Source organism: Mirounga angustirostris, unplaced genomic scaffold, assembly GCF_029215605.1.
Source record: "Mirounga angustirostris isolate CCGP_5_RB_7025 unplaced genomic scaffold, mMirAng1.0.hap1 SCAF_9, whole genome shotgun sequence".
Taxonomy (NCBI): Eukaryota; Metazoa; Chordata; class Mammalia; order Carnivora; family Phocidae; genus Mirounga; species Mirounga angustirostris.
Genome location: NW_026991717.1, coordinates 17557258 through 17585234, shown reverse-complemented (window position 1 = coordinate 17585234; position 27977 = coordinate 17557258). Strand labels below are relative to the sequence as shown.

The window sequence follows — 27977 nt, the reverse complement described above, 5'->3', positions numbered from 1 at the left end:
GCATATAACATACAAAATATGTGTCAATCAAGTGTTTATGTTATCATAAGACTTCTGGTCAACAGTAGACTATTAGTAGTTAAGTTTGGAGGATGTCAACAATTCTGTGTGAATTGGTGACTGTTCGGAGGGTCCACACCCAAACCCCCACATTATCAGGGGTAAAGTGTATACTGGAACATAAAAGATTTAGAGGAGTATGGATAGTTCATTTTGTTATAAAGGAATCCTAATTGACATAATTGTTTCATCGATGAGCCAAGAGGATTTACACTCCTGGTAGAATTTTTGCCTTCTGCAGAGATAGGCTTTGTGATATGGGTTTTAAACTCACCAGAGGCTTTTCACCACAGGATAGATAAGAGCTCGTGCTTATTGCTTTAGGTTGCTTATTGCCTGTGTGTACCTCTGCATATATATCTTTCTCTTCATACTTCCTTTAAATACAGCTTTGAAATAAAAGGAGACATCGATTAACGAGCAAATTCCTTCCAAAGAGAATGTGGGGAAATACTGTAGGAAAGAAAGAGGTGGGAAGGTCATGGGAAAGGTTGTCCTTGCTGATTTATCTGCCCCGACTGGATAAAGTTACCCCCATAAGGGTTTCTTTACAGCCTCCCTGCTTTTCTCAGACTAACTCTTGGTCAGTCTTAAATTCTTAAAATTCCATCATCTGATAGAGCTAAAGAGAGAGGGCAGCTCTTCATTCCATCCTTGAAAAGCACACTGTCCTCCCCACTGAGAACACTGATTCTCTAGGAAAAAAAACTTCTTTCTTCTTGCAAATCCAAGGAGGCTGCCATCGTGCCCAGCCCCAGAGGGTCATAAGTCATTTAACTTGGCAAGCTGAGGCTCTACCATTTTGAGGTGGTGGTTCTCATTTTTTGTATTAAATTTTAAAGTGAATTTTAGCACAGTTTTTTGTTTTTTTTCTCTCTCTCTCCAGGTAGGTTTGTGTTTCTGGAATCCCTCATGTTGGTAAGCACTTTTTTTTTTTTTTTTTTTTTGGCAGATCGGGATCTGACACTTTTCCTGCTGCTTAATGATACACATTTTCTTTCTCCAGGTTGAACAAGTGATAGACATAGAGGGGGAAACTGGAAGGAGAATTTAATTTTTTAAAGATTTTATTCATTCATTCATTCATTCATTCATTCATTCGGGAGAGAGGACAGGGGAGGAGCAGAGGGGGAGGGAGAGAAAAGAGGAGAGAATCTCCAGCAGACTCCACACTGAGCATGGATCCCAAATTGGGGCTCGATCTCGCAACCCTGAGATCATGACTTGAGCTGAAACCAAGAATCCAATGCTTAGACTGAGCCACCCAGGCACCCCAAGAATTTAATTTTGGTTAAGAATTATTACACGCTGGGATTACCTCTTAGTCATGTGTTAACTGAAAGTATTATGCCCTTATATGGAGCTGAGAACTAAGACTGATTTTCATTTGCACGGATATTTAAGGCGCATTTCTCATTATCCGAAACTTGTATAAAACCTGATATGCCAGTGGGGGCTCTTTAAGGATGCCTGCCATTGCTCAGGTGTTTGGGACTCCTCCAAGCTCAAGTATGCTTCAGGTCCCTGCTCTGCCGTTAACATTTTAGATGACAAGGGAGGGCAAACGGGCCTTAGGTTTTCATACCCTGCTGCTCATCAGTGGCCCTTGTAGCTATGAGGATGCTGGGCTTCCAGCCTTTCCTTCCTACATGCTGCTTCTTGGAGGCTCTCTCTTTAGCTGGGGTGCTTGAGAATCTTGCCTATCTTGGTGGGAGTTGGGTTCTCTCACCGACCTTTCTCACCCAGCATCAAAAAAGGTATAGGCCATCCTCACTTGTGATGAATGCCCCCGCAGCTCTTTGTATTGGCGTGACAAGTAGCAACAATTCAGCTCTTTATTGTGCATCCTCAGACTTAGGAAAGAGACTAAGTTCTAGCCCTTGACCAGCTCTCCTCACTCCTGCAAGGAGGGAAGAGTCAGAGGGAGGCAGAGAAGAAAGGAATATGATAAACAGATAAAAGCTAACAACAGTGCAAAGCAGAACTTGCAAGGAGCTATGAGGAGAAGAAAAGGAACGTGCCATGGGCATGAAAAAGAGGCAGAGAATCTGATTAAGAAGATCCCACAGGCTTTCAAGAAGAGGTGGCATTTGAGATGGGCCTTGAAGGGTTTCCAGAAACACTCAGAAAGCAGAGGGTGAAGAAAGCAGTTCAGGATAGGGCAGTAAGAACAAAGGCAGCGAGTTGGGGCATCCTGGGACCTGTTTGGCAAATAATGCTGGAGAGGTAGGTGGTATTAGAATTACGTAAGGTGTTATGCACCCGGGCGTGGAGGTTATAATTTAGGTAGGCAATGGAATGTATTCAAGGCTTTTGAGCTGCAGGAGTGTTAGCAAAGCTGCCTGGATGTTTCATTTCTGTGTGTCTTTGGTTTAAGCCAAGATAACTTTTATCCCAGTTGTTCCCAGACTTTGACGTTAGAACAACATCTTGGGTGGGGCCAGGTGTAAAAAAAAAAAAAAAAAAAAAATCCCAGTAACCCAAGATGCAATCCCAATTCAGTCAGAATGTTTGGGGGTGGGATCCAGGCATCAATGATTTTTCTCAAAAATCCAAAGTAATTTCCGTATGTAGCCAAGATTGGATACCACTGCTATGCCCTGTTATTTTTTCTTCTCATATGTGAATCCCTAAAGTGTTTTGCCTTTTTTCCTAAATATTTAAGTGTCACACTATTGCCTTTAAGTACTATTTTTCTTGAACTTCTACAGCCAGTGAGAACATAAATAAGTGCCTCCATTTGGTTCAATTGGATGGGAGTTTTATAGCATTTTGTTTTGATGGAGAACAGACGAATCCATAGTGCCGGGATCCTCTGTATCTGACTACCTTGGCTTTCCAAACTGGAACCAAGACCTCCCTCCAAGTCACCTGAGCAGCCCAGACCACTGAGTCACATCCAGAATTCAAGCACTGTAGCTGGAGTAGAGCTCTAGTCTATATCCAGAGTGAGCCAATTTTGTCATTGGATTTCCAGGGTGGTGAAATATGTAGGCAGAATCACACCCAAACAGACGGCAGGGCAGTTGGTGGCTGGAGAACAAGGCCCGGACGGCATCAGGCAGTCATGTTTGTCCATAAGAACTCAGACATCCCAGTTTCCTTGAGGATGTCACGTAGTCTGTTTACGTGATGTGTTTCTAGAGTAATAACCTTAGACATTAAGAAAATCAAGGCTTTTCTGCTGTTTAAGAAGGAAGTGGATTTTGTAATACACATGTATAAGATTTCTATAAAATGACTGAGTTTTAAGCCCTTGAGTAGAAAACAAAATATTTCTGTTATCTGGACAGTTCCTTACGGTGGACAAACATTATTTTCTTATGGCATCAGACAAAGAAAGAGGTAAAATTTTGGTTTCTTTAGTGCCACCAAGGATCGTTGCCCCGAAAAGCCTAAAAGCAGATGGAGGTGGTAGGGTTCTAAGACTTGAAATTCTTGGGTGCATTTAGGCATCTCTGTACTCATGACCCCACCACTTGACTCTGCAACACTTGGTGCTTCATTCTACCTTCCTGCAACTCTAAGATTAGGTTGCAACAGGGCTGGTGTTAATACTTCCCTGGGACTTTTAAAAATAAAGACTCAACCATGTGACTCAGCAATTCCAGGCTCTACCCAGTATCTTCCCAAGAGAAATGAAAACATGCCCACACAAGACTTGAGTGTGAATGTTCATAACAGTATTATTCACTAGAGCCCCCTACCCGCCCCCCCCCCAAAAAAAACCCACTGGAAACAATCCAGATATCCATCAGCAGATGAACGGATAAATGAAATGTGGTACAATGGAATACCATTTGACGATAATGTAACAACGTGGGTGACCCTCGGAAACGTTAAGCTAAGTGAAAAAAAGCCAGACACAAAAGGCTGCACATTGTATGAATCCATTAGTTTCTAGCAAAAGCAAAACTATAGAGATAGAAAGCAGATTGGCGAGGGCTGGGGGTAGGAGCAGAGATTGACCACCATTGGCAGGGAGGGAACTTTGACATCATGGAAATGTTCAGAAACTGCATAGTGGTGCTGGTGGAACAGCTGCATGTATTTACTGAAGCTCACGGCGCTGTATACTTAGGATGGGTACAATTTTTGGTAGGTAAATTATACCTCAATTAAGCTATTTAGAAAACCCTCAAAGAAGAAACATTTTCTGAGATTCAGTTTGGTACCCAGTGCCACTTGAATATAAATTCCCACCCTTGCTGAACCCCCAAGGTTGGTGTAAATACTGGATTTGGAGGAGATTGGATATGGTGTGAGCATCTGCGGAAAAAGCCAAATCCTGTATCTGTTGCAGATTGCTAGGATGCTGGAGGTAGTCCCTGTGTGCTGGGTTCTGATGCCCCCTAGAGACAGCCGGAAAGAGTCCATGCTTTCTCCTCTGAGAAGCAAAAGGGAATAATCAGTTGTATATTTGCAGATTTTTCCCCCCAATTTGTCAGTAAAGGCTGAAAGTGGGGGGGGGAGTATCCCTTCCTACCCCCGTTGTCTGGACTCCCAGGCCTCCACACCCTTTGCCCCCACCCTGGGAGAAGCCAAATAAGTACTTTGCCTAGCGTTGTTGCTCTAGTAAGTGGTGGAGATGTCGCTCAGACCCTGTTCTTTGGATTCTCAAATGCAATGCTCCAAACCCTAGCCCCGGGGTTGACTTCTGTGCACCGTGCAAATCCCCAGCACTTTCGCTTTCCTCTGCTTTCACATCCTTCCTGCCCTTCATCAGGGCAGGTGGGGAGGTGGGTGGTTGTTGATAATTCAGAGGTAAGATAGCCCCAAGCCTGGAGCCATCAGTTAAACACCTCTGTGTATAGTGTGTGCTCGGCATTCAGAATACCAATACAGATAATATACAGATATCCTCATGGACACGACCGACTGCTTCCAGCCCATCTCACTTGGTCTACATTTTGTCAGATGGGGCCCACCCAAGTACAGAAACAAACATATTTTGCCACACTAAGAAGGCTGGGAGTCAGGATACCGATATCTATAAAACCCAGGCATCTGTGTAAGCTACAGTAAAAATAAACAACTTAATTTTTTAAAATATTCTTTGAATGTAAAGGCAGTAAGTTTAGGAACAATTAGGAAATGACATTTACTGAGTAATTGACTTATATAGTCATTTCCTTTAGGAAACAATGAAAAGGGGTGTGTGTGTATGTGTAAAACATGCAGAGCGGTCTCTGCCTTTTACCATCTCTTAATTGTCACCTGATCATGGAAGGGGAATTTGGGGGGAGCCAGGCCCCAACCTGGGGTTGGAAAAGCGAGAGCAATATTGACAGGCAGCTCATGAATGGCTTGGTTATTATTCTGATGAGGGTTTTATTTCTATTTTTCTGTCGCTCACAGAGGCTCCGTGACGCCTGGGTTTTATTGATATTGGTATCCTGGCTCCAGGCCTTCTCAGTGTTGTAAAAAATGTTTGTGTTTACTGTAAAAAGATAATCTTCCTTTTCAAAGTGATTAATCACACACACAGAATTTCAGTGGGCCTGCCATTCATTTGTCAAATTCCTGATTTATAATTCATGCTTCCTCCCATGGGGAGAAGCATGTTTTGTTCAGAAGGTATTTTCAGTGTGGTTTCTGTTCCCTGCCAGCAAAATTAGTTTACTAAAAAGAAGCCTCATCCTGCGTTGAGACAGAGGTTTGACCGGGTTAATGGGCCTTTACTTCCAGCCTAGAGGTTTCTGCACCAACAAGGAGGTTCTGTCCCTTGGGGGCCAGCTGAGGAACCTGGGAGCAGCCAGACCCATTGGGCTTGGTACGGGCACTACAGAGTCCTTCAGAACTGAAAGTATTCGTGGATGAGAATGGGCCTACATAGGAGGCATCTGTTTCTACCTGCAAACCCCACCTTCAGTGGTCTGAAGACCCAGGTCACCCAGCATCAGCTGCAGCCTGGCACTGGGGGAAAGAGGAGATGTGGGTGGTGACTGTCCCCAAGGTACGGCAGGTCTCACCTTGCCAGATCCCAGTGCTTCCCACTTGTATACATGGCCTTGCGTTGCATATCCCGAGTCTAGATTCATGTGGACAATGTCTTAAGTTCCTTTTCCAGTAGATATATGTGTCAGGGAGTGAGCTCTTCCTGAGAGGAAAATATTATCGACTCGCAGGTTTTTGCAAACCTGCTTCGGTGGCCTTGAATATGTCACGGGATCTCAAGGTGGGTCAGTGAGGAGGCTAGCTTGGTTTCAGAGGTCTGCCTTTGGACTCACTTGGCTCACTGAACCGTGTGCAGGCAGGGTTCCCACATCCACCCCCTGCACGTCTGTGGACGGGGCCCAGGGCTTGTGGAGGGCTTGGGCTCAGGCTGATGGGGCAAATTCCATCTCAGCTCTGTGACTCCTCCCGGGCATTAGAGTCTTAGACTCATAAAACAAGCTCAGATGTTCATACCCCTTGTTGTCCTCTGAGTGTGTGTTCATGCCCCCACCCCCAGTGCTACAAGTAAACTAGACGCATGGCTACAGAAAGTACTGAGGGAACTGCCTATGGCTACGTGGCTCATTAATGACATTTGTACTCCTGGATCCTCGTCTCTGAACTCCCCTGTGAATTCCCAGGCATGTGTCACAAGTCTGCTTGGCAGCATTATAACCATAACTTTAGCTTTCTTCTTAATGAGACTCAGGCTGAGGATCGACCAGACGGGTAGAGGTGCTGGTATGATATATGTGAGGAACCCCATCAGGTGCAGAGAGGTGCCCCATGGACACAGCCTCCAGGGCAGAGGAGGGCTCTGGACTTCTGTCCAGGCTATCCTGGCTTTGGAAAGAGGGCTGGATCCTTTCCTCTCTGCAGTTCGTGTGTTGGATCGTTCAGTGGGTATTAGCAATAGCTCAGAGGGCTGCACCAGTTCCCAGACTCTGTTCTGTATAAAGTGCTTGAGTGAGCTCCAGAAAGAGCCTGAGGCTGGGGACCAGGAAGGCGTGAGGAAGGATTCAAGGTCCATGGGGAGCAGACCTTTGATCACGGAGGACTTGGATGGGCAGCATGGCCCTGCCTACCTGGTTTCCCCAGGGCCCTAGAAAAAGAGGTATACGGCCTGGATTTTTCTCCAGACCCCTCAGCTGTAGCTGTCTACACTGCCATCTCCCGGGGCATGGATTTCCCTCTGGGGAGCCAGAGATAGCTGTTGCTGATTCTGGCCGTCCTTCCGTCTTTCCTTCAGTTGGCAGGGGTAGCTGCTTCTGTGTGCATACCCCTAGGGGCAGGGCCCATATCGCACTTGGTCAGCTTTGGGCCTCCAGCTCCTTGTTGGTGCCCAGCACCTGTTAGACCAGTTCTCCTCCAAGGGTGCTCCCAATACCAGCAGTGCCCGCATCCCCTGTGTGCAGGTCAGCAATGCAGATTCTTGGCCCACCCAGTCCTACTAACGAGAAACTCTGGGAGTGGGGCCCAGCGCTCCGAAAACAAGCCTTGCGCACACTAACCTAGTGTGAGTCACTGTGGCCTGGATGGGTGGCCCACTTTCTCTAGAGGCTCTGGTTGAGGCTTTTTAGGATGGGGTGAATCTGGAGGAGGGAGCGGGCCCAGGGCTGGTCCACCACCGAGTCTGTCTCCCTGTCCCATTGTCTCCCTAACCCATCATACACCGCTGATGGCACGGATGGGATTTACCCCTAAGGATAATGGCAGACTCTCTACAGCAAATATGTAAGCCGTTCCGGTTGAGTAGCCGAGCATATCTGTTCTCCCATGGACTGATTTTGAGTGCATTATACATACTCTGCTCTGAGAGAAATACCCAAAGGCATTTCTACAGAATGATTCCAGTAATATCCTCTGGTGTGAGAAGCGTTATTGTTGGTAATGGAGGTCCTAAAATTAATTAGTGTCTTATCGATTTCAATATGTTGTCCTTGAATCATGTTGTTGCTATTGTTAACAGTAACTGTCCACTCTTACACACTGTTAATAACTAAATCTCTCATTGGCAAAGGCAGCGTGTTCCGGAGCCACATGCAGAAGAGGACTGGTGTGGGGTGGCCAGCAGGTGGGAGGGGACACTGGGAAAGGGCAAGAGCACTCACGGTGATTTCTGTGCTTCTAGGAACTACTCCTTCTATGTCCTGGACAACCAGAACTTGCAGCAGCTGTGGGACTGGGACCACCGCAACCTGACCATCAAAGCTGGGAAAATGTACTTTGCTTTCAATCCCAAATTGTGCGTCTCTGAGATTTACCGCATGGAGGAAGTGACAGGGACTAAGGGGCGCCAGAGCAAAGGGGACATAAACACCAGGAACAACGGAGAGCGAGCTTCCTGTGAGTGGACCCAACAGCCTGTGGCCCCTCCTCCAATCTAGAATGATGGCTCCATGGGTGGCCCCCTCCTCATCTCACTGGGGTGGGGTGGGGGGACGGACACGGGGCCTCCTGAACCAGCACTTTGCCCATACGTGTGTGTATCTTCAGAGTCAGTAGTGGGGCCGATTCATGACAGATTCGTATTTGTCAATGTTCCTTAGCATCCCTAGGAGTGTGCTAAGCATTTGTAAATAGGCTTCTGCTCAAAGGGAGTATTTTATGGAAGTGCTTACAGAATGCAGGGCTCAATGTCTTTTAAGGCACAGGCAGACAGATGATTTTTCAAGGAAGAGCCGGTCCTCTCCACTGCCGGGGAGCATGCTCAGCTCAGTCTCCCACAGTGTAGGGGAAGCCTCAGGGCAGAGGGGCCTGAGCTCCAAGCCCAGCGCGGTGGCCATGGGTTCCCTGTCTCTCCCTCGGCCTTCTCCTTGCTCCCACCCCAACACGAAAAAGATAGAACCTACCTCCCTGAACGGATACTGCTTTTTAAATTGAGAACCACATAATTATAACCTTGCCGTGGTTATATACTTTCAGGTCTTGTATCTGAGATCTAACAGCACGTCTCTCATCTAATCCTGCTTATCAAGCCGCTTTTGAAAATGTTGTGGTTCTGTTTGGCTGGATAGGGTTATAAAAGTAAATTGTTTCTCCGCCATCGGCTTTTAATAAGGGAAGGGTCCTAGGGAAAAAAAAAATAGAGTAATTTACATGATCAGAGGTGATTTGCACACATGCATACACACACACACACGCACACACGGGAGGGGAGGACTTGTGAAACCATTAGCATTTGACTGATTAGTTTTGCTGGTGTATGGATTTACCTGGTAGACACTCAGACTGCTCTGGAAGAGCTTTTAGAGGGAAGAGGCCTGACACGGAGCGGCATGGTGTGCTGGCAACCGGCCCCTTCTCCCTCACCCGCCCACTGCAGCCCTGTACCGTTCCCCCTGTTCGAATCATAGCAGAGCAGATGTGGCTGAGCATTTTCCAGGTGTTTTCTCCTCCAAGTCAGCCAGTCTGAGCAATCACATTGTGAATACAGAAGCCATTCATTTTCCTTTGAAAACAAAATCATGGTTTCTCCTTAAATAACACATTAGCAGGAAATGCAACTTTGTTCTAACCTCCGATCTGGCACATTTTGCCCCACTGACTTCTTACTTTTAACTGCCTTTAGCCAGTTAAAGTAAACTTTAAGCAGTAAACTTTGAATCAGCCACTGCTTCACCTGCTGTGTATGTGTTGGGGTTCAGGCAAATAGAGGCAGGCAAGACAGTCCGTCGGGGAGCTTTGGGTCTCCGTGGGAGAAGCAGTCAGCAACTCCACCCTAGTTCTCAGGGTCGTTTGAATCTGGCCGGAGGAATAAGTCGGGGCTCAGGGCAGGGTCCCTGCTGTAGCTCCCCAGCGACTTCCCATAGTGCACAGGAGGCTTGGCCAATGACACTGTTCTTGTCAGTGTGTCAGCCCCAGCCAGAGGCCTTCCAGGACTGCCCGTGCCCTTCCAGGTCGATGCCAAGTTTAGAGGCAGAAACGTGCCCCCCTGTGGCAACCTGGGCCATTCGCCTGTCTTTGCTGGTTGCACAGAAGCAGGTAGAGATCCGCAACTGCAGGACAGGTGCCAACCTATTGCAGAAGATTCAGCCCAGCTTAGGGGTTTATCCTCACCTTCCCTGGTCCCCTCGGGAGCCCAGGTCTTAGGGATCAGCAGAAAGACCAGGTGCCTTGCTCAATCAAGCAGTTCTTCCCTGTCAGGTTAGGAATCACAGATTCGGGTCCAAGTGCAACCAAGTGTGCTAAAACAAAGGAACGAGCTTCGTTGCAGCTCCGTGTGGTAAAATGTCTGGGCTCTTAGCAGAAATAAGAGAGCCACGGAGAAGTCCAGGAAGGGACTTGGCGTGTACAGCCATCTTTGGAGAAGAGGGAAATAGGGCAGGGCAGGTGACTTGTCAGACATTTGGAGGAAACGGACGTTGATCTCTGTCACTCACAGATATACCTTTGTGCCCCAGGTGAAAGTGATGTCCTGCATTTCACCTCTACGACCACGTGGAAGAATCGCATCATCATAACATGGCACCGTTACCGGCCCCCCGACTACAGGGACCTCATCAGCTTCACTGTCTACTACAAGGAAGCGTGAGTTTCTGTGGTGTCCTGTGGGCGGGGCTGTGGGTAAAGTCCCAACATTCATGAAGTGGGATAGAGGATGTGCCCTGTAACCCATACTCCAGGAACACCCCGCAGGATGCTCAGCTCCCCTGGAGGTGACCCCCAGACAGATCTATCATCTTATTCCATGAGCCCTTCCCAAGACCTGGTCCTCTGCTCTAGGTCACGAACTAGGGAAGGAAAATGGAGAGAGACTGACCTTCATGTTCTGAACCTTTCATGATTTCTCCCAAAATCTGCTGGGGGCTTTTCTTGTGCCTTCCGGTGATCTTCACCTGCCTCAGCAGCCATGACTTGTTCCTCCAAATGGTAGCTCTTTTGGTCCCCCTCTTCCTTTCTTTGTCTCCTTATCCAAGTGGTTCCACCAGCCTCCTTAGTTACCCTCCGTATCCAGCTCCCACTGTTGATGCTATAGGTCTCCTTCCCCGATGATTGGCTTCCTCAGAGCTGGAACAAGAGCCACCAATGACAGTATCTGGTCCCCTTTCTCCGGGGTTATAGCCATGAAAAAAAGCGAGTCTCGGGATCATTAGGCGTTCAGTGTATTTATGGATGGGAGTCATTCGTGGTCTTCCATCGTGAGGATAGGGTAGGTTAACATCTGTTTCAGAAGCCAGCGGCAGGGGCCGTCCAGCCCTTTCATCTGCTAGCTGGAGAATCCCTACCCACCCAAGCATGTGTGCAAAATACTTTCTTCTCTTTGATAGATCCCCAGTGCTTTGGCAATGTCAGCTGGTAATCTCACCAAGGAGTTGATGCTGGTATTGGAGACAATCTGGAAGCTAAATATTTGAGTATTATAAGATACTTAAGCAATCACGGTTGTTTGCCAGCAAATGAGATTTTGGAAACTCTATTGTAGAAGCTGTTTTTCTGTAGCAAAAGTCCTTTTCCCCCAAAAGTTTGTTTCTTCATCAGTAGCTGATGTTTGCATGAAATGATTATGCTTGTTTTTTTTTTCTTAATGGTGAAAAATGCCACAATTGGAAGAGAGAAAAATAGCCTTTGCCTGCATGCTTAAGGAGCAGTGTCTTCAGTCCCAGTAACAATTAGAATTTACTCTTCCTGAGGCAGAGTATGCAGTTTGTAAATATGGTAAAACCTGGGGTCCCGTTGCTTCATTTTATTCTTCTATACAAATCCAACGGACTATTTGTTTTATTTAGAATTCCCATTACAGAAAGTGTGACGTGCTAAGCCGCTAGGGAAGATTTCTGGGAGCTTTGATGTCAGAGACCTAAACCTTCCTCTGAGCTTCATCCGCTGTCTTTCTAGGCCTTTTAAAAACGTCACGGAGTATGATGGGCAGGATGCCTGTGGCTCTAACAGCTGGAACATGGTGGATGTGGACCTCCCTCCCAACAAGGACGTCGAGCCTGGCATTCTGCTGCATGGACTGAAGCCCTGGACGCAGTATGCTGTGTATGTCAAGGCGGTGACCCTCACCATGGTGGAGAACGACCACATCCGTGGGGCCAAAAGTGAAATCTTGTACATTCGCACCAATGCCTCAGGTATCCACACACTGCGCATCCCATATTTTTCGTGAGCTCACCGTGCTTATTACAAGATGTCTCGATCCCAGGGGCGCCTGGGTGGCTCAGATGGTTAAGCATCTGCCTTCGGCTCAGGTCACGATCCCGGAGTCCCGGGATCGAGTCCCGCATCGGGCTCCCTGCTCGGCGGGGAGTCTGCTTCTCCCTCTGACCCTCCTCCCTCTCATGCTCTCTGTCTCAAATAAATAAATAAAAAAAATCTAAAAAAAAAAAAAAAAAAAAAAAGATGTCTCGATCCTGGACCAGTCTGTGTTTTATATGTCTTTCTTATCAATATATAATGCTATATCATGTCATTTTTTTCCCAGTCCCAATAACCTAGGCTTTTCTGGGCCATTTTCCTGGTCCATCTTCCATCATCTGTCTGCTCTGTGCCAGTAAGCCCAGGTCCTCCAAGGGGGCTGGGGTGGTTTGTTTGGAGGACCCAGCCGGGATCCAGCCCCCTATTTTATTTTCATAGTTGAACCTCCAGGAATTGAACACATGCTGATTTGGTCTTTCAGTTACCTCATGTGGCTCATGGGTTTTCCATCTTCATTCTGTAGAGGCAAGGGTTCCAAGGAGGTAGACAGAATTTGGAAAGCGTCAGACAGAGTATACTGTGGACATTCCAGATATTTGCTGGTGAAAATGTTCCTCCTTCTGTCTCTGTCTTCATTTCCTAAACCACCTCATTTTTCTCAACTCCAGAATCTGGAACTGATGAAAGCAAACGTTTGTGTATATTAGCCAAGTATATGAAAACCAGCTTAGAGGCAGGAAAACGCACATCATTTCTAAAGACGATGATAAATACCCTTGGATGGTTGCTGTTTTATAAAACACCCATAAGGTAGCACAAAATAAATTTAAATGGCAGAAATGGTGAGGAAAAAGTGTTGATGGGGAAAACCTTCAGCTCACGCAATGCCTGCTTCCCCCTCCCCTCCCCTGCCCCATCTCAAGGATCCCATAAGTGGTCACAGTCATGCCACGGACCCTGAAGTGTTTATAGAAATAAATCTGGCGCTGGCTTCTGATCCTGGGTGTGGGGTGGTGTAGCAGAGGCTGAAAGGCAACAAAACAAGTTATTCTTCTTCTAGGTTTGGAAGTAATTTATTGCAGCCAGCTCAGGAAGAATAAGAATCTTTCCTTATTATGACAAGTTCTTTTTTTTTTTTTAATCCATTCACTTTCTTTAGAGAGAGCGGGGGCGGGGGCGGACAGAGAGAGAGGGAGAGGGAAGATCCTCAAGCAGATTCCCCACTGAACACGGAACCCGATGTGGGGCTCAATCCTCAGGACCCCAAGACCATGACCTGAACTGAAATCAAGAGTTGGCCACCCAACTGACTAAGCCACCCAGGTGCCCCTAATTAATTATATGACAAATTCTTTTTTTTTTTTTAAGATTTTATTTATTTATTTGAGAGAGAGAGAATGAGAGACAGCATGAGAGGGAGGAGGGTCAGAGGGAGAAGCAGACTCCCCGCTGAGCAGGGAGCCTGATGTGGGACTCGATCCTGGGACTCCAGGATCATGACCTGAGCCGAAGGCAGTCGCTTAACCAACTGAGCCACCCAGGCGCCCCTATATGACAAATTCTTAAGAAACGTATTTCCTTTCCCCAAAGATGGAAAACTAAGCACGATACAAATTGGGCCAGTTCCCTACATCTTGGCCCCTGTCCTTATAAGTGGTGGGGACAGAGGAAGACTCGGTCCTCTGCCTCTGCTTTTTTAGATTTGAAACTCTTAGGGGTGAGCTGTTTATTGTTGAAATACTTGACTTTGGTAACTGAAAGTGGTCGAGCATCCAGTGGTTATGTTTTTCCTGAAAGCTGGCATAAGTCACAGCCTTTCCCTAAAGCATCACTCCGTACAGGTGTTCAGAACCTTGTCTGTGATATTAGGGGCCTTAAAGTACCCTTAAACTCTTCGCCCCTTTGAAATTTTAAAAAAGTGGCTTGGATGACTGTGTTGTTTAAGTGATAGACAGTAAAGAGGTCTCTTGCACTTTGGAAAACCCCCAAAAATCATTGTTTTCTTGTGAACCCAAGGGAAATAAGATTTCAGTGGTCCTGGGATGCGTTTGCCCTTTATACATAAGGTAGCTCTGGGTTTCGGTTTGGGAGGCAGTAGTAAAATAAAGCTTGGCCAGATTATTATGCTGTGCCTGTAAATGAATATTCTTTGGCTGGTAACAGAGTCCATTGCTTGCAGTTGGGGCTCTGTGTGTGTTTGGGTTTGTGGACTGCTTTTCCTAGTCCTATCTCATTCATCCCGTGGAAGTGTGGTTATAGAACTGAGAGACTTGCAGGCCCTCTTCCTCCACGCCTCTTACACACCCCATGCACACACTCACGTGCACACACAATCCAGCCCTCTCTCACTTCCCCTTTCATTTTGGCATCTTGCCATTTTTATCAGAGCTCCAGAATCTCAGGTGAAACCCAAGTCCGTCCGTTTCCCCACTTGGTAGAACTGCTGGAGTCAGGCGATTTGGAGAACGGTGGATGTAATAAACGAGAGCAATCCGATGTTTGAATTAGCTGTAGGTTTTTAAGCCACCCACTTGTAATCCTGGCGTGCCCCCGCCCCGACCTTTCTCCATGTGCCGCTCAGTCATGTTTGTTTTCACAGAGCTGACCTGAGAGTAGATACCACGCACGGAGAGAAATGCGGGCATTTAAATTGATACGATTTCAAAACACGGTTCACTTCTTGTTTCACGTGTCCGCGTTCACCGCCGTCTCCCTATCCGGGTCCAACCTGCGGCTTCTTGTGGGCTTGCAGCGAGTGCCTGGGCGCCTGGATTCGGGGTTCATTCCATTGTCTGAAGCGTCCTTTGTTCGCCTTTCCAGTTCCTTCCATTCCCCTGGACGTTCTGTCCGCGTCCAACTCCTCCTCCCAGCTCATCGTGAAGTGGAACCCGCCCTCCCTGCCCAACGGCAACCTCAGTTACTACATCGTGAGATGGCAGCGGCAGCCTCAGGACAGCTACCTTTACCGGCATAACTACTGTTCCAAAGGTAAGGGGGGCGCGGGGGGGGGCGGAACCCCACTCCCGCCGCCCGGACGTATCCACGCCCCGATGTGACACACAGCCCCCCGACAGTTGGAGCCCTTCGGTGGAAACCAGCCACCTTCTCGATCAAACGCGCTGACGGCTCCCCCGCCCGTCTGACCTGGCTTTCATGTCTGCGCTTGTCGGGCTTCTCTTCCCCGAGCAGACAAAATCCCCATCAGGAAGTACGCCGACGGCACCATCGACGTGGAAGAGGTGACGGAGAATCCCAAGACCGAGGTGTGCGGCGGAGAGAAGGGGCCTTGCTGCGCCTGCCCCAAAACCGAGGCCGAGAAGCAGGCCGAGAAGGAGGAGGCCGAGTACCGCAAAGTCTTCGAGAACTTTCTGCACAACTCCATCTTTGTGCCCAGGTACCAAGTGTCGTTGGAAAACGTCTCCAGGCTGGTGCTCCTCGGGCGGGTTCTGTGGTGCGCTCTCCCCGCGGGTGGTTTGTAGGGCAGCAGCCTCAGGGCAGAACCCCGTAGCCGTCAAGGGTGGGGGGAGAACAGAACACGTTGCCAGCTTGCGTGAGTGGGGTGCCTGTGGGAGGCAGGTAGCCGCGAAGGAAAGGGGGGGCCGCGGGCACGTCCGTGCCACTGCCTCGGCCACAGGGCCTCCCACCGAGGGCAGGTGGGCTCTCAGCTGGGGGTGGGCGGGAAGTGAAGCTCAGAGAGGCCCCCACCCATGGAGACCAGCGAATGGAAGAGCTGGTGTGCGGGCCCTTCCTGCGCATCCCACTTCTCCCTACGGCCTCTTGAAGCCTGGCTGAGGAGAAGTGAAGCAAGAGGGAGAAGACCAGAGTGAGGTTTGAAAGCGGCCCAACTTGCAAGCACAGCCCAGTGCCCCGGGCACCCTTGACAAGCAGGTTTGAGAAGCAGCGGACAAAGAGCGGAGGGAGGTGGAGGTGTGCAAAGCCACGCTACTCACAGTAGCTAAAGCTGGGAATGAGCCGCGTGTCCGTGAGGGGATGAATGGATAAGCAAAATATGGCCTAGCCACGCAATGGCATATTATTCAGCCATAAAAAGGAAGGAGATTCTGACGAAAGGCACCACTCTGGTGGACCTTGAAAACATCATGCTAAGTGAAAGAAGCCAGATGCGAAAGGAACAGCTATTGTAGAATTCCACCCATAGGAAGCATCTACCGGAGGCAAATTCATGGTTTTGGGAAGTGCATGCCAGGTTTCCAGGGGCTGGTGGCAGGGGGAAATGGGGAGTTGGGCCTTAGTGGGTCTAAGAGCTTCTGTTTGAGGTGATGAAAAATGTTGGAAACGGTGATGGTTGCACAACATCATGAATGCAATCAGTGTCTGAATCGTACACTTAAAAATGGCTAAAATGGCAAGATTTGGGTATTTTTTTAATCAAAAATTTTATTTTACCACAATAAGAAATGGTTTAAAAAACAAAACAAAACACGGAGGGGGAGTCCATCAGGGTAGCCCTGCAATGTCTGGGGAAGGAGATGGAAACAGAGTGGTGGTCCCTGTCTCCCTTTTCCTCCTGGAAGATTATAGTGTGGCGTTTACAAACAGCCTCTTGGCTGAAATGTGAGTGGAGGAGCTGGATTTGGTTGCACCTACGCTCTCCTGGTCCCCATGGTGCCGCAGCCACCAGCCCACTGCCCGGCGTGTTCTGTGATTGCTGGTCTTCCTGCCCCCGACCTCGAGAGGCACCAGAAGCCCGTAGCTTCTGTTTATTCTGTAATGACTTTGCCTTTAAAGGCTTACTTAGGTTGTAACAACAAATGGCTTTTAAAGTGGTTTTTTTTCCCTGTCAAGTGACCTTCCTGATATTTGTGTAATAGTCCAAGATAGCCATCTTACTTCGAAAAATCATTAAGAAAGAAAGACCTCTTAGAGTGGCAGGCATTCTTTTCAGGACAAAGCTCTTCATTGCCCATCATCTCCTCTCTAGGAGTGGAAACCACTGGAGTGTGAGGGTAGGAGAGCCTTCTGTGGGTCCCCCTGACCTGCTCCACTGGAGACCTCTCCTCCTAGGGCTGTGGTTCAAGTGTTAGTCCCGACTGTCTGTAGGTCATGTGTACTTCCAAGAATAAGAGCTTTTGACGAGCTCAGAGATGTTTAAAAACTAGAATTCAGGCATAGTGACTTCTCCAACAGCCTAACTCATGAACGATCCACTCGGGCCTTGACCCTACATTTTGACACATTAGGGCTCTTGCCTTTTTGGTAGCACTGCTTCTCAACGTGGGCCATTTCCCCCCATGCCCGCAGAGAGGCTCAGCTAGTGGCACTTCCCGTGGCCACAGAAGCAGATGGATTGAGAGTGTCCCAAACACGCTGGGCAGGAGTTATCTGTTTATTCTCCAGCGAAAGCTGTCGGCTCCGTTGCTGTCTCATCCCACCGGCCCGCCAGAAGTTCAGATTGTGAGTCCAGGCATTGGAGAAGCTTTGCTAAAGGGCTCCGAGCTTTCAATTTGTAGTTACAAAGCAGTACCTTTCTCTCTCATCACATGGGGAACACAAGATCAGGCAATGTGAAGGCTGAGCCGTGGGTGACACGGATATTAGCAATGCATTGTGTTCATGTTATTGAATTCAAAATAAGTTTCCTGTCTGCCAAATCCCCCCTGACGAGTGCGTGCGTCCACCTCTTTGGCCCCGACATTCTCTCTCCTAAGACAAGTCTGACCTGCTATTCTGGCTTTCCTTAGGATGAATATAAATACTGTATTTGCCCACGGTGAACGGCCACAATTTATACGAACTTCATATTGTTTTGTTTTGTTTTTTTTTAATGCCTCCTACCAAGGGTATAATTCTCATGTCCACTCAATTTGCAACACAATTTTGATAGAAGGAGTGTCTGGCTGGCAGAATGATTGAATCATAAAGGAAGGTTTTTTTGTTTTTCAGCTAAGCTATCCAAAGACAATTTTTATTTCTTTCAATGCATTCTTTTTTTAAAAGATTGTATTTGTTTATTTGAGAAAGAGACAGAGATAGTGACAGAGATAGCAAGAGCGAGAGCACAAGCAGGCAGGAGAGGGAGAAGCAGGCTCCCCGCTGAACAGGGAGCCTGACGTGGGGCTCGATCCCAGGACCCTGAGATCAGACCTGAGCCGAAGGCAGACGCTTAACTGACTGAGCCACCCAGGCGCCCCTCTTCCAATTCATTCTAAGAATAAGCCAGTCAAGTCAGGTTTGGGCAGAGCATTATATTTTTTGCAGTGGATTAAACCCAAGCAACTTCTCTCTTATAGACGTAAGGGTGTGTTGTATTGGTTTTATGTGTTGCATTGGTTTTGAAGAGAAGGCAGGACATTCGTTCTGGTAGGTGTCAAAAGAGATCTCCCCAGCAATAAGTGTAGTTCCTTGTGTCCTTCCCTTCCAGGAAGGTTGGTTGGTGTGCGGGGTGTGAGGATGGGAAATGGTCAGCCTCATCTCCTAATCTTTCCTCCCCCAATATTATGAAAGTGAATGCATTGGGGCCATTCACACACGGCCTGCCTCTGTGGTTCTCTACCTGGTGGAATGAGCATATCTGGGTTGAATGGTTCGTGTTTTAGGTTAGGACCCACTGGGCCGTTGCACAAAAGTGGTGATGGCATTTTGTGTGGGGGAATCCATGGGCCAGGCAGACTGGGGAGCCAGAGGCCCTTCCCCCAAGTCCCCTGCTTTTCCCTTCCAAGTTTTTCACTTCAAGGCAAGTAAGGACCCGCGGGAAGCCTGCTGAGAGTCAGCTGAGCCACAAACGGCTTCCCAGGTGCCCTGATTCCCTGTGGGACTTCTCTTTCTCCCCTACATGAGAACTGATGAGCATTCCCACTTTGTGGTCTTTCTCCTTGCCTTGGGCTCTTAGTTTTCTTTCCCGGATGAGCTTGGTTCTGTTTCCTCCCCACCCTTTGCCTGCGCACAGGATGCATGACGCCCGCGGACAGCCTCAGTGCGGAACGGACGGCAGCTTGCTTCCCCCTGTTTCTGGTGGTTGGCCTGAGGGTGGCTGTTTCTCACCTGGGTGCTTACTCTCACATGCTGTTGCCTCCAGTAAACACGAGGGGCTTGTGTTTGAGGTTTCTGAGGGGAGCCCAAAGCCCACAACAGTAGCCATTGGAACAGTCCCCCTGTCCAGCTGCGCGGACTGCCTCATCTGCCCTTTGGGTGTGAACATTCTCTTTTGATTTCTCTTTTGCTGTCCTATTGCTTTTGTAGCTGTTGTTCGAAGCCCTAGTCCAGGGCCATGACAGTGATCCTACCATTGGCAGCAGTGGGGCCTTGGAGAGGCCACAGGAGGTCACTGCTGAGTGTGAGGCGGAGCCAGACTGGAAGGACCTCCAGGAGTGTGAAAAATACAGACACTAGGGTCTCAGAGGAAGAGAGAGTCAGTGGGAGCCCCAGAGGGAAGGGTCTGAGGGTCCAAGCAAGTGCTCGCTGCTTGATATCTTTCTTTCTACAGAGGGGGTCAGAGAAGCCATCCCGCTGGGGCCTACACCACACAGCTCACCTCTCACCTCACCCCCTAATAAATCTTAGTGTGGCCAGCAGGGTGGTCACGTTTAATGCTTAACCATGAGGTCAGTGGACCAGGTGGCACGGACATTCTGACCAAAGGGCCAGTATGCTGCAGGGCCAGGAGTGACTGAGGCATTTGTTTGCCTCTAGATACAATCGAGTAACCACTCTGGGAGCCAGGGGGCAGTTTGTGTGCCGATTCGGAGGTTTGCAGAGTAGAGAAAGCAAAATAAATAACGGAGAAGGAAATCCCCGTATTATTTGTTGGTCCTTATCCAAAGGGGCTGAATAGCTCCTTTCATCCAAAGTTAAGATTTTTCTTTTCTTTCCGTTACTCTAACCCAAGTCATAGAAGGGACAAAAGAGGTGGAGGCGCTTACAGGCCAAGTTTCTCTCTTCCTTGCAGACCTGAAAGGAAGCGGAGAGACGTCACACAAGTCACCAACACCACCATGTCCAGCCGAAGCAGGAACACCACGGTGGCAGACACCTATAATATCACAGACCCAGAAGAACTCGAGACAGAATACCCTTTCTTTGAGAGCAGAGTGGATAACAAGGAGAGAACTGTAATCTCTAACCTCCGGCCTTTTACTTTGTACCGCATTGACATCCACAGCTGTAACCACGAGGCTGAGAAGCTGGGCTGCAGCGCCTCCAACTTTGTTTTTGCAAGAACCATGCCTGCAGGTAGGGTGTGATCCAGCGAACCCCACTCCTGACTCACTCACAGCCCAGTGGAGAAGCTTGTGTTCTATGGACACAGAATCTGTCATCCAGGGCAATGACCCTTAGTCTCCATCCTGCTTATTAAAGAACGGGTGGTCATTTGTAGGCAGGATGGTAGACCAGCAGCCCAGGGAATGGAGTCCATTCATAATGACATCATTCCCAACCCAGTCTTCGCACAAAGTCCTACAAGAGCAGGGAGCACCCTTCGGGGTCAACTCCCCTCCTCCCACTTGGTTCACATTGTACATTTCCATGGCCCTATTCCCCATTTGTACACACGTAAATTTGCCCCGTCCCTCCTGAGTCGTCAGGTTCAGTGGAATCCGTTAGCTGCCTTGACTCAGAGTGACTTTCACTCCTCAAGGTCAACTGCTAGAGTAGCCTTTGGTCCTGCCTCTTGGGTCTTCACCTTCCCCTTTGGAAGTTGGAAGCTGCCTGTTACTCACACTGCCATCCATCCATCTTTAAGGATAGGTGAACTGCCCATCCTCTTTCCTGCCCGGGGTTAGCAGGTAGTAGGGAAGGAGCCCAGAAGAAGTGGAGTCTAGGAGGGGACGCACAGCATATCTCAAGGCCGCTGTCAGCTTCCCTGGCCTCAGTTTCCCCACCCTTCTGGGAGAGACAGAAGCCAGCTCATTTCTCAGAGCCTTCCCCGGCTGTAACTTGCAGGGACTCTTGCTCACCACTTGGCTTGCTGCTTTAAGCAGAAGCAAGAGTGCAAGCACCCAGCCTCAGCTAGCAGCAGCTGGAGGAAGGGTGGACGCAGGCCCAGCTCGTGGGCCGTCCTTCATGCCTGCATCAGAGTTGCGTTTGCCGTGTGCAGATGCAGGCCTGGAGGGCTCCGTGTCGCCGCCTGGAGGCTTGCTGCCAGCCACCCCTGCTCTCGAGGCGCCTTTTCAATGCTGCTTGTGTTTGACGGCATCACATAGTTTCCTTTCTCGAGTGGGAGAAGCCAAATACCAGAAATAAGTTACTCAAGCTGCCGGGATTTTCTGACTATACTTGATATAGCGGGCTTTTTCTGGGGTGGGGTGAGGGGGCGCGGTCACTGAGGGGAGGGAAGGTATCGTGGCATCTTGAGACTCACAGGTCATTACATTGCTTGGATTCCAAACCCTGTGCTATGTGTGAGCAGCCGGCTTTGGGGGAGTATATGTGGTCCCCGCCCTCAGCCCTGCACATACAGACTGGGGGAGGGCATGCTCAGAGTAGCCCACTCGGGGTGTTGGGGGGGCGGACCCGAATCCGACTTTATCGCTTGTTTAAATTGTTGCACAGAAGGAGCAGATGACATTCCTGGGCCGGTGACCTGGGAGTCGAGGCCTGAAAACTCCATCTTTCTAAAGTGGCCGGAACCTGAGAATCCCAATGGATTGATTCTAATGTATGAAATAAAATATGGATCACAGATCGAGGTAAGGCTGGCGCAGTGGTCTGCATCTGGGTGTGTCCCCATTCCAATTGATGACATGTGCCCCAACATGTCACCTCCCAGTTAGCTGAGGACTTAACCCCATAAAATGAGGAGCTAAGTCAGTGAGGACTTAAGTCCTTCTACTAGCTCCACACGTCTTTGAGGAGAGTACTCAGAGTATATGAGGAGGGGGGCTTGTTCTCCCCCTTAAGAAACTACTTTGTTACAGAAAATGATCGTTCAGCATACGCCAGAAAGAAATTTTTATTTTTCTGGAGTTCTTTTTGATTACCAAAAAAATAGATATATATTTGGTTAGAACTTGGGAGTGTTTACAGTTACTGGAAGACTGCCATTCAACACTTGGTTTCTTCCCTGTTACTGCAAATTGGGATCACTGTCAGGTGGGACGCGAGAGATGGGACAGCAAGAGGCACCCATTTCTCACATGCTTGTGGGGAATTGGCACTTGTGTTTTATTTCCCCCAGGATCAGCGGGAATGTGTATCGAGACAGGAGTACAGGAAGTATGGAGGTGCCAAGCTTAACCGGCTCAACCCCGGGAACTATACGGCCCGGATCCAGGCCACCTCTCTCTCTGGGAATGGGTCCTGGACGGATCCTGTGTTCTTCTACGTCCCAGCCAAAAGTAAGGCTTGGGGAAGGAGTAGCTGGAAGATGGAGAAGCGGGTTGGGCGGGGCTTGGGAAAGCCTGGGCTGTCGGAGCTCTAACTTTCTGATTTTCCGTTGGAACCGAGTTGGCCAGATTTCAGAAGGGTCACACTTGGGTCAGCACCTCATTTGGGAGCTCGAGCAGGGGGGAGCTGCTGCTTGGAGTTCCTACCTCATTTGATGGTCAGGGAGAGGGTCTGAGCCCCTTTTGAGGGTGGGGGGGGCGTCAGCAAGAGGCCTTTGCTCTCAACTTGTTTTATGTGTGAAGCATTTTACGAAGCGCGTAATTGACCATTCCGCCTCTTGTCCGGTTTGGGCTGCTGGTTAGGGCTCGGATTTAGGGCTTAGAATCCTAACGGTGACCAAAATCTGGGGGCCATCCGGTCCAGCCTGTTCCAAGGTAGGAGTCTTTGTAATGGCATCTCACACTGAGGCATTGTCCCCTTCACTGCCCTGTCGGTAAAAACACAGATGCACTTTTAAAGCACCAACACACATCAAATGCACACAGTGCTCGCTGTCTGGCACAGAGACTGGGCCATGTTGTGATTTTATACTCAAGCCGTTGACAAGACAGAATTCTTAGAAGACCGTACTAGGCTAGGATTTCAGATTTGAAAACTGGGTTTTGTAAAACGTGTAAGTGCACCATGGGCCCTATGCTTCCTGGGCTGAGAAAATGCAGTATTTTATTTGGTGACTTAAATATTCCTCATTATTTCCACATTGAGTTTCTGTTTCTTATTAGGAACCTAGTTTTTCAGATGATTTCATGTTCAGGTAATGGGATCTAATTTGGCATAACACTATTCCTCACTGCCCCACGTGAAAGAGCAGCCCACCGTGCTTACTGGTGCTACTTTGGGGTCCATTGGGTGGTCCCCACGTCCGTGGTCTCTCCTTGGGTCCCACATCTGTGCTGACCCGAGCTGGCTTCTGAGTTCTTAAATTCAGGATCCAACCAATCCAGCCATCCACCTGGTTAGCGCCTAAAAGTCAAAGACAGATATTTGAAAATCCTAATAGTACAGATATCAAAAGAAGGATGGCGTGCATAGAATTGCAGACCTTGAGGTAACATTTTATGAGCCTGGAACTGTGCCTGAGTTCAGGTTTTAGGGGTAAACAGATCGCTCAGGCAGAGAATTCCATCAGCTAAAAGAGTCTGAATTCTCCATGGGGCCTGCTAACCTGCTCTCCCCAGTGAGCCTCTGCCACCCAGTCCAGTGCTAGAACCTTCCCAGTAATGCCTAGAACCCTCTCCAGAGCTGTGGCTGGCTTTCTCTTCTCCCCTGTTCTCTCTTCTCTGCTTCCATCCCTTAGGAACAGAGCCTAGGTTTAGGAGTATTGCATCAGGCCGCAGTCTTTGAAATAGCAGCCTTGGCTTGTCTTCGGAGGGGACACACTCCCATTTGCCATTGCTACCCCGTCTTTAACCCTGGGAGTGCTGGGATGCCACTGGGAACCCCAAGAGCCCCTCTGATGGACTCTTTTCCAGCAGAAGTTGGCACATACTGCAGGAAAATGGAATCTGCATGCCTGCTTTGCTGTTTGTCCTTATGTCAGGCAAGACTCTCCTGCTACAGCATAGCCTCTTTTCCTCTTGTTTAATCCTCAGAGGAGACGGAAGCTTTGCGAGCTTTCTGGCAACCGCTGTCCTTCTAGGAACCCTTCATGTGCTTGAATGCTATTAAATGACTCTTCAGACTTTTCTTCTCCAGACTAAATAATCTCCAGTCTCTTGGCATTTTCTTGTTGCCCAGTCGCAGAGACCAATTTTCTAGCCATTTCATCATTTTGCTCCTCTCCGGCTGTGTTCCAGTTTCTCCGTGTCCCCACTGAATTGTGAAACTCAGAACATGGTACAACGTGACCAGTAGGCTAAGTGATATGAATGTAAGTAGTAGTCCTTGGGAAGAAAAACTAAAACTTGGCTGGCTTCCCAAAGGCAGTGATAGTTGAGAGTGTTTTCAAGAATTAAAAAATGCAGGAGATGCATCCATGTTGAGAGTGATCTGAGGAAAATGTCCTTAATGTTAAAAAATTAAAATAGCATTAATAATCCATAAAGAGTCATAGTGATGATGATGATGATTTTTAGGGGCAAAATAATCACTGATGCGTGACTTCTACCAGGTGTCACTGGGTCCCCAGTGAGTTCCATCATTGCCGCATAGACATCTCTACTTGGGTATCCCACAAGTGCCTCCCACTCCCATCAGTACCAGAACCGAAATCACAGTTGCTGCCCTCAGAGTATCTCTCTATCCTTTTGTTCCCAAGGTCAGTCAGTGGCGCCATGATCCACACCCCACGCAAGTCTGGAACCTTACATCCTCCTCTCTCTCTTTCTCTCTCTCTCTCTCTCTCTCTCTCTCTCTCTCTCTCTCTCCAGCCACCCATTTCCCATTCAACCCATTGGTTCTGCGTCTTCTGTGTCACTGAAGTCCTGCCCCTGCTGCCACCACCATTAGCTAACGGCCCCTAGGGTACTTGCCGTGGGGGGTAGGTCTGAGCTGTGGGAGCAGGAAAGGTCCCAGGACCATGGCTTCCCAGCTGTCTTTGTGACCCTGGGGAGGACAGTTCATCTCTGTGTCTTCTTCATTCGTAGCAAAAGGCAGTGGTCTCTTCGTGAGGTCTGGGCTGGATAATGCAGAACACAGCCAGGTCCCCTCCCGCCCCCGGCACCCTCCGAGACGTGGCCGTGCCTGCCTCCTCCATTCAGGCTGACCTCAGGCACCGCCATCCCAACATACACAGATCTGCTCGGCTCACTGCGGGGCCCAGAGCTCACATTGGCTCGCTTTCATCTGCAGAATGAGGTTCAAACTGCTTGGCCAGCCCTGCTTTTTCCCAGTATCATCTCCAACATTTCCTCTGCACTTGCAAAGCTTCCCCGACTCAATTCTCTCCTCTCCCTTCCTCTCCACGTCCTTGCAGTGTGGGTGGTCCACCTTTTTGGTTGTTGTGCCACCTGGGAACACGCTGACTTCTGGCTTCCAGCAGAGTCTGCAGCGGCATCCCCAGTGTCCAGCCTGGCACCTGTCATCTAAGTGCTGGTGACGGTGATGAGCAGGTGTTGCAGTGAGGCTTGTAACTAGACCCTAATGTCTGGGGAGAAATCAGAGCAGCTTTGGCAAGGGGTGCCATCCAGTTAGGTGTTTTTAAATTGTCTGTGGAACCGTCTTAAGACAGATAAAGGTCAGTGTGGTGTACTAGGATACCAGTTTCATACCAAACAGGTTAAGTAATACATTTATGATCTAAACACCAAGGGTCAGTACAGCTTGAGCTCTATATATGTGAGAATCCATTCATTTTATTTTTGCAAATATATATATACACACACACATGCATGCACTAGTAGTCATTAAATTGCATACAAAGATTATTTTACTCGAGCCCACCATTTGAACTATTATTTCAGGGTACACTGTACTTTAAAAATGAGTTTACTCCTCTGTGTGCACTTCTCTCTCTCTCTTTTTTTTTTTCCCCAAATAATTCAGAGTTTTTTTACTGTTCTATCTGATACTGTTTACCTTCAGAATTCCTAGTTTGCAATAGGGCAGTAAAGGAATTTTCGGGGATTTTTTTTTTTCATACTTGCAGCTAAAACAAAACAAAGCAAACAAAAAACGACCAGCTTGCGCACCTAGCAATATTTTATCATTTCCCTTGTCTCTGCAGTAACGTATGAAAACTTCATCCATCTGATCATCGCTCTGCCCGTTGCTGTCCTGTTGATAGTGGGAGGGCTGGTTATAATGCTGTATGTCTTCCACAGGAAAAGGTGAGTGACTCTGTGAAAAGTTCAGATACCTTGTGTGACCGTGCTGTATGGTGGTTTGAACCTGAGCGCAGGGAAACGTCGTGAGGATTTTGAGGAAGTGTTTTATGGATTGGGAAACCTGATTTTCCCATCAAATGTTCCTCTCAGGAAAAAGAGAACATTTTCTAATGATTCAGCAGCAATAGAAAATGTATTTGGGGCCAGTACGGTTCATCCCCTCGCTCACAGATAACTGCTGCTCATGCAGAGATTTTTCCAAACACAGGGCCCAGCCTTTTCTGTCCAGTAGGCCTTTCAGTTTCTGATGAAGTAAAGAAACAAGTGTTTCATAAAAAGCTTTAATCCGAGGCCCCTGAAGAAGCCCAAGGACGTGTTAGCAAGATGGCTTTGGGGCCCGATGAGAGCCGACAGGCAGGAACTGATATCCACTTAACGAAACAGGACAAATAAAACTGATAGCGCAAAGATGACATGTGCGGAGATGGGTTTGTTTTTTTTTAACCTGAATTTTACCCTTTTGACAGAAATAACAGCAGGCTGGGGAATGGAGTGCTGTACGCTTCCGTGAACCCAGAGTACTTCAGCGCCGCTGACGGTAAGCGGCTAAGCCAGGGTCGCTGCCTGGGGACATCCCAGATCGGGGAGCTTTCGGGAGTGTGGCTAATTTAGGGGGAAGAGGGTTGCAATATTTTGAGGTGACTTTGGCCTCAGAATACGTCTTGGTTAACACTTTTTTTTTGTTTTTGTTTTTTTGAATCAAAGTTTTCAGCAGTTCAAAGAGTATGTCAAAAATTCTGGGACTGTGCGGAATGCCCCAAAGAAAGACAGGCTTCAGAGATGACTGGTCAGCGCAGTAATCAATTTACTTAATCGCCTGAAATTTTATGCTAGAATGACAAAAGCTGTTTTAATTGTTGACGTCTAGTCAGAGGGGATGCCACAGCTGACCAAACCGTCCCCTTCAACTTGTTTCAGCTTGAGTTTCGTGTCGCTGTGACTGTCTTTGATCACTCACGGCTTCCCTGCATTTTTCTGTCTTGGAGTTTTTCTGTTCACCCCCTCCTGACTGGGATCACATGATTTATACCCTCACGGCCCATTCACATACCCTCGGATAGTAACTCATGAGGGCCATTTAGTTCAGTGACCGAGAAGGTCTGACTTGGAAGTTGGGTTGTACTCCATGGATCTCTCTTTTTTTTTTTTCCCCCTCGTTTGCTGTCTCTTCTCCCTCGTGGGCTTGAATCCAGACCTTTCAAAGTCAGTGTGGGGCATTGGTCCCAGCACCATTACCTGGCACTTTGCTGGGGGCTTTTATAAATGCCATCCCATAGGTCCCTATATCCCTGTAAGGTGGCTTTTCTCAGGCCCGCCTGTGTGTAGGTGAGGCCGGGAGGTGCAGAGGAGAAGCTTGCCCAGGTCACATAGTGAGGTAGTTGAGAAGTTGGGGTGACACAGTCTCTGGCATCTTGTGGACAGTGTGATGCCATCACCGTGAGGTGAGCTCCTTGGGGCGGGCGGGGAAGCTCACCCACAGGAGTATCTGGATCGGGTTCATCAAGTGAATGAGTAAGTGCGTGAAATCGGGTAGATGCATTTAGAAAAAGTGTTTGCCTCTTCTTGGCTTTCGGTGAAGTGAAAGTTGATATAAATGTATAGGAGATAGGAGATAGATTCATGATTATTCTGATTGATTATCCTGATCAAATGGAAAACATAAGAAAAACA

At 48.4% G+C, this 27977-nt stretch overlaps 1 protein-coding gene across 4 annotated transcripts in view; it reads left to right on the top strand.

Moving 5' to 3' along the window:
- The window catches only part of IGF1R (insulin like growth factor 1 receptor), a 300057-nt gene that overhangs the window by 247074 nt on the left and 25006 nt on the right, over nucleotides 1-27977 (top strand). For all 4 annotated transcript variants that reach the window (XM_064569953.1, XM_064569955.1, XM_064569954.1 and 1 more), the window contains 10 exons: nucleotides 8129-8343; nucleotides 10401-10527; nucleotides 11836-12074; nucleotides 14959-15126; nucleotides 15328-15532; nucleotides 20045-20328; nucleotides 21649-21785; nucleotides 22274-22433; nucleotides 26147-26249; nucleotides 26774-26844. In XM_064569953.1, coding sequence (XP_064426023.1) covers nucleotides 8129-8343; nucleotides 10401-10527; nucleotides 11836-12074; nucleotides 14959-15126; nucleotides 15328-15532; nucleotides 20045-20328; nucleotides 21649-21785; nucleotides 22274-22433; nucleotides 26147-26249; nucleotides 26774-26844 — 1709 coding nt within the window. The remainder of the gene's footprint in view (nucleotides 1-8128; nucleotides 8344-10400; nucleotides 10528-11835; nucleotides 12075-14958; nucleotides 15127-15327; nucleotides 15533-20044; nucleotides 20329-21648; nucleotides 21786-22273; nucleotides 22434-26146; nucleotides 26250-26773; nucleotides 26845-27977) is intronic.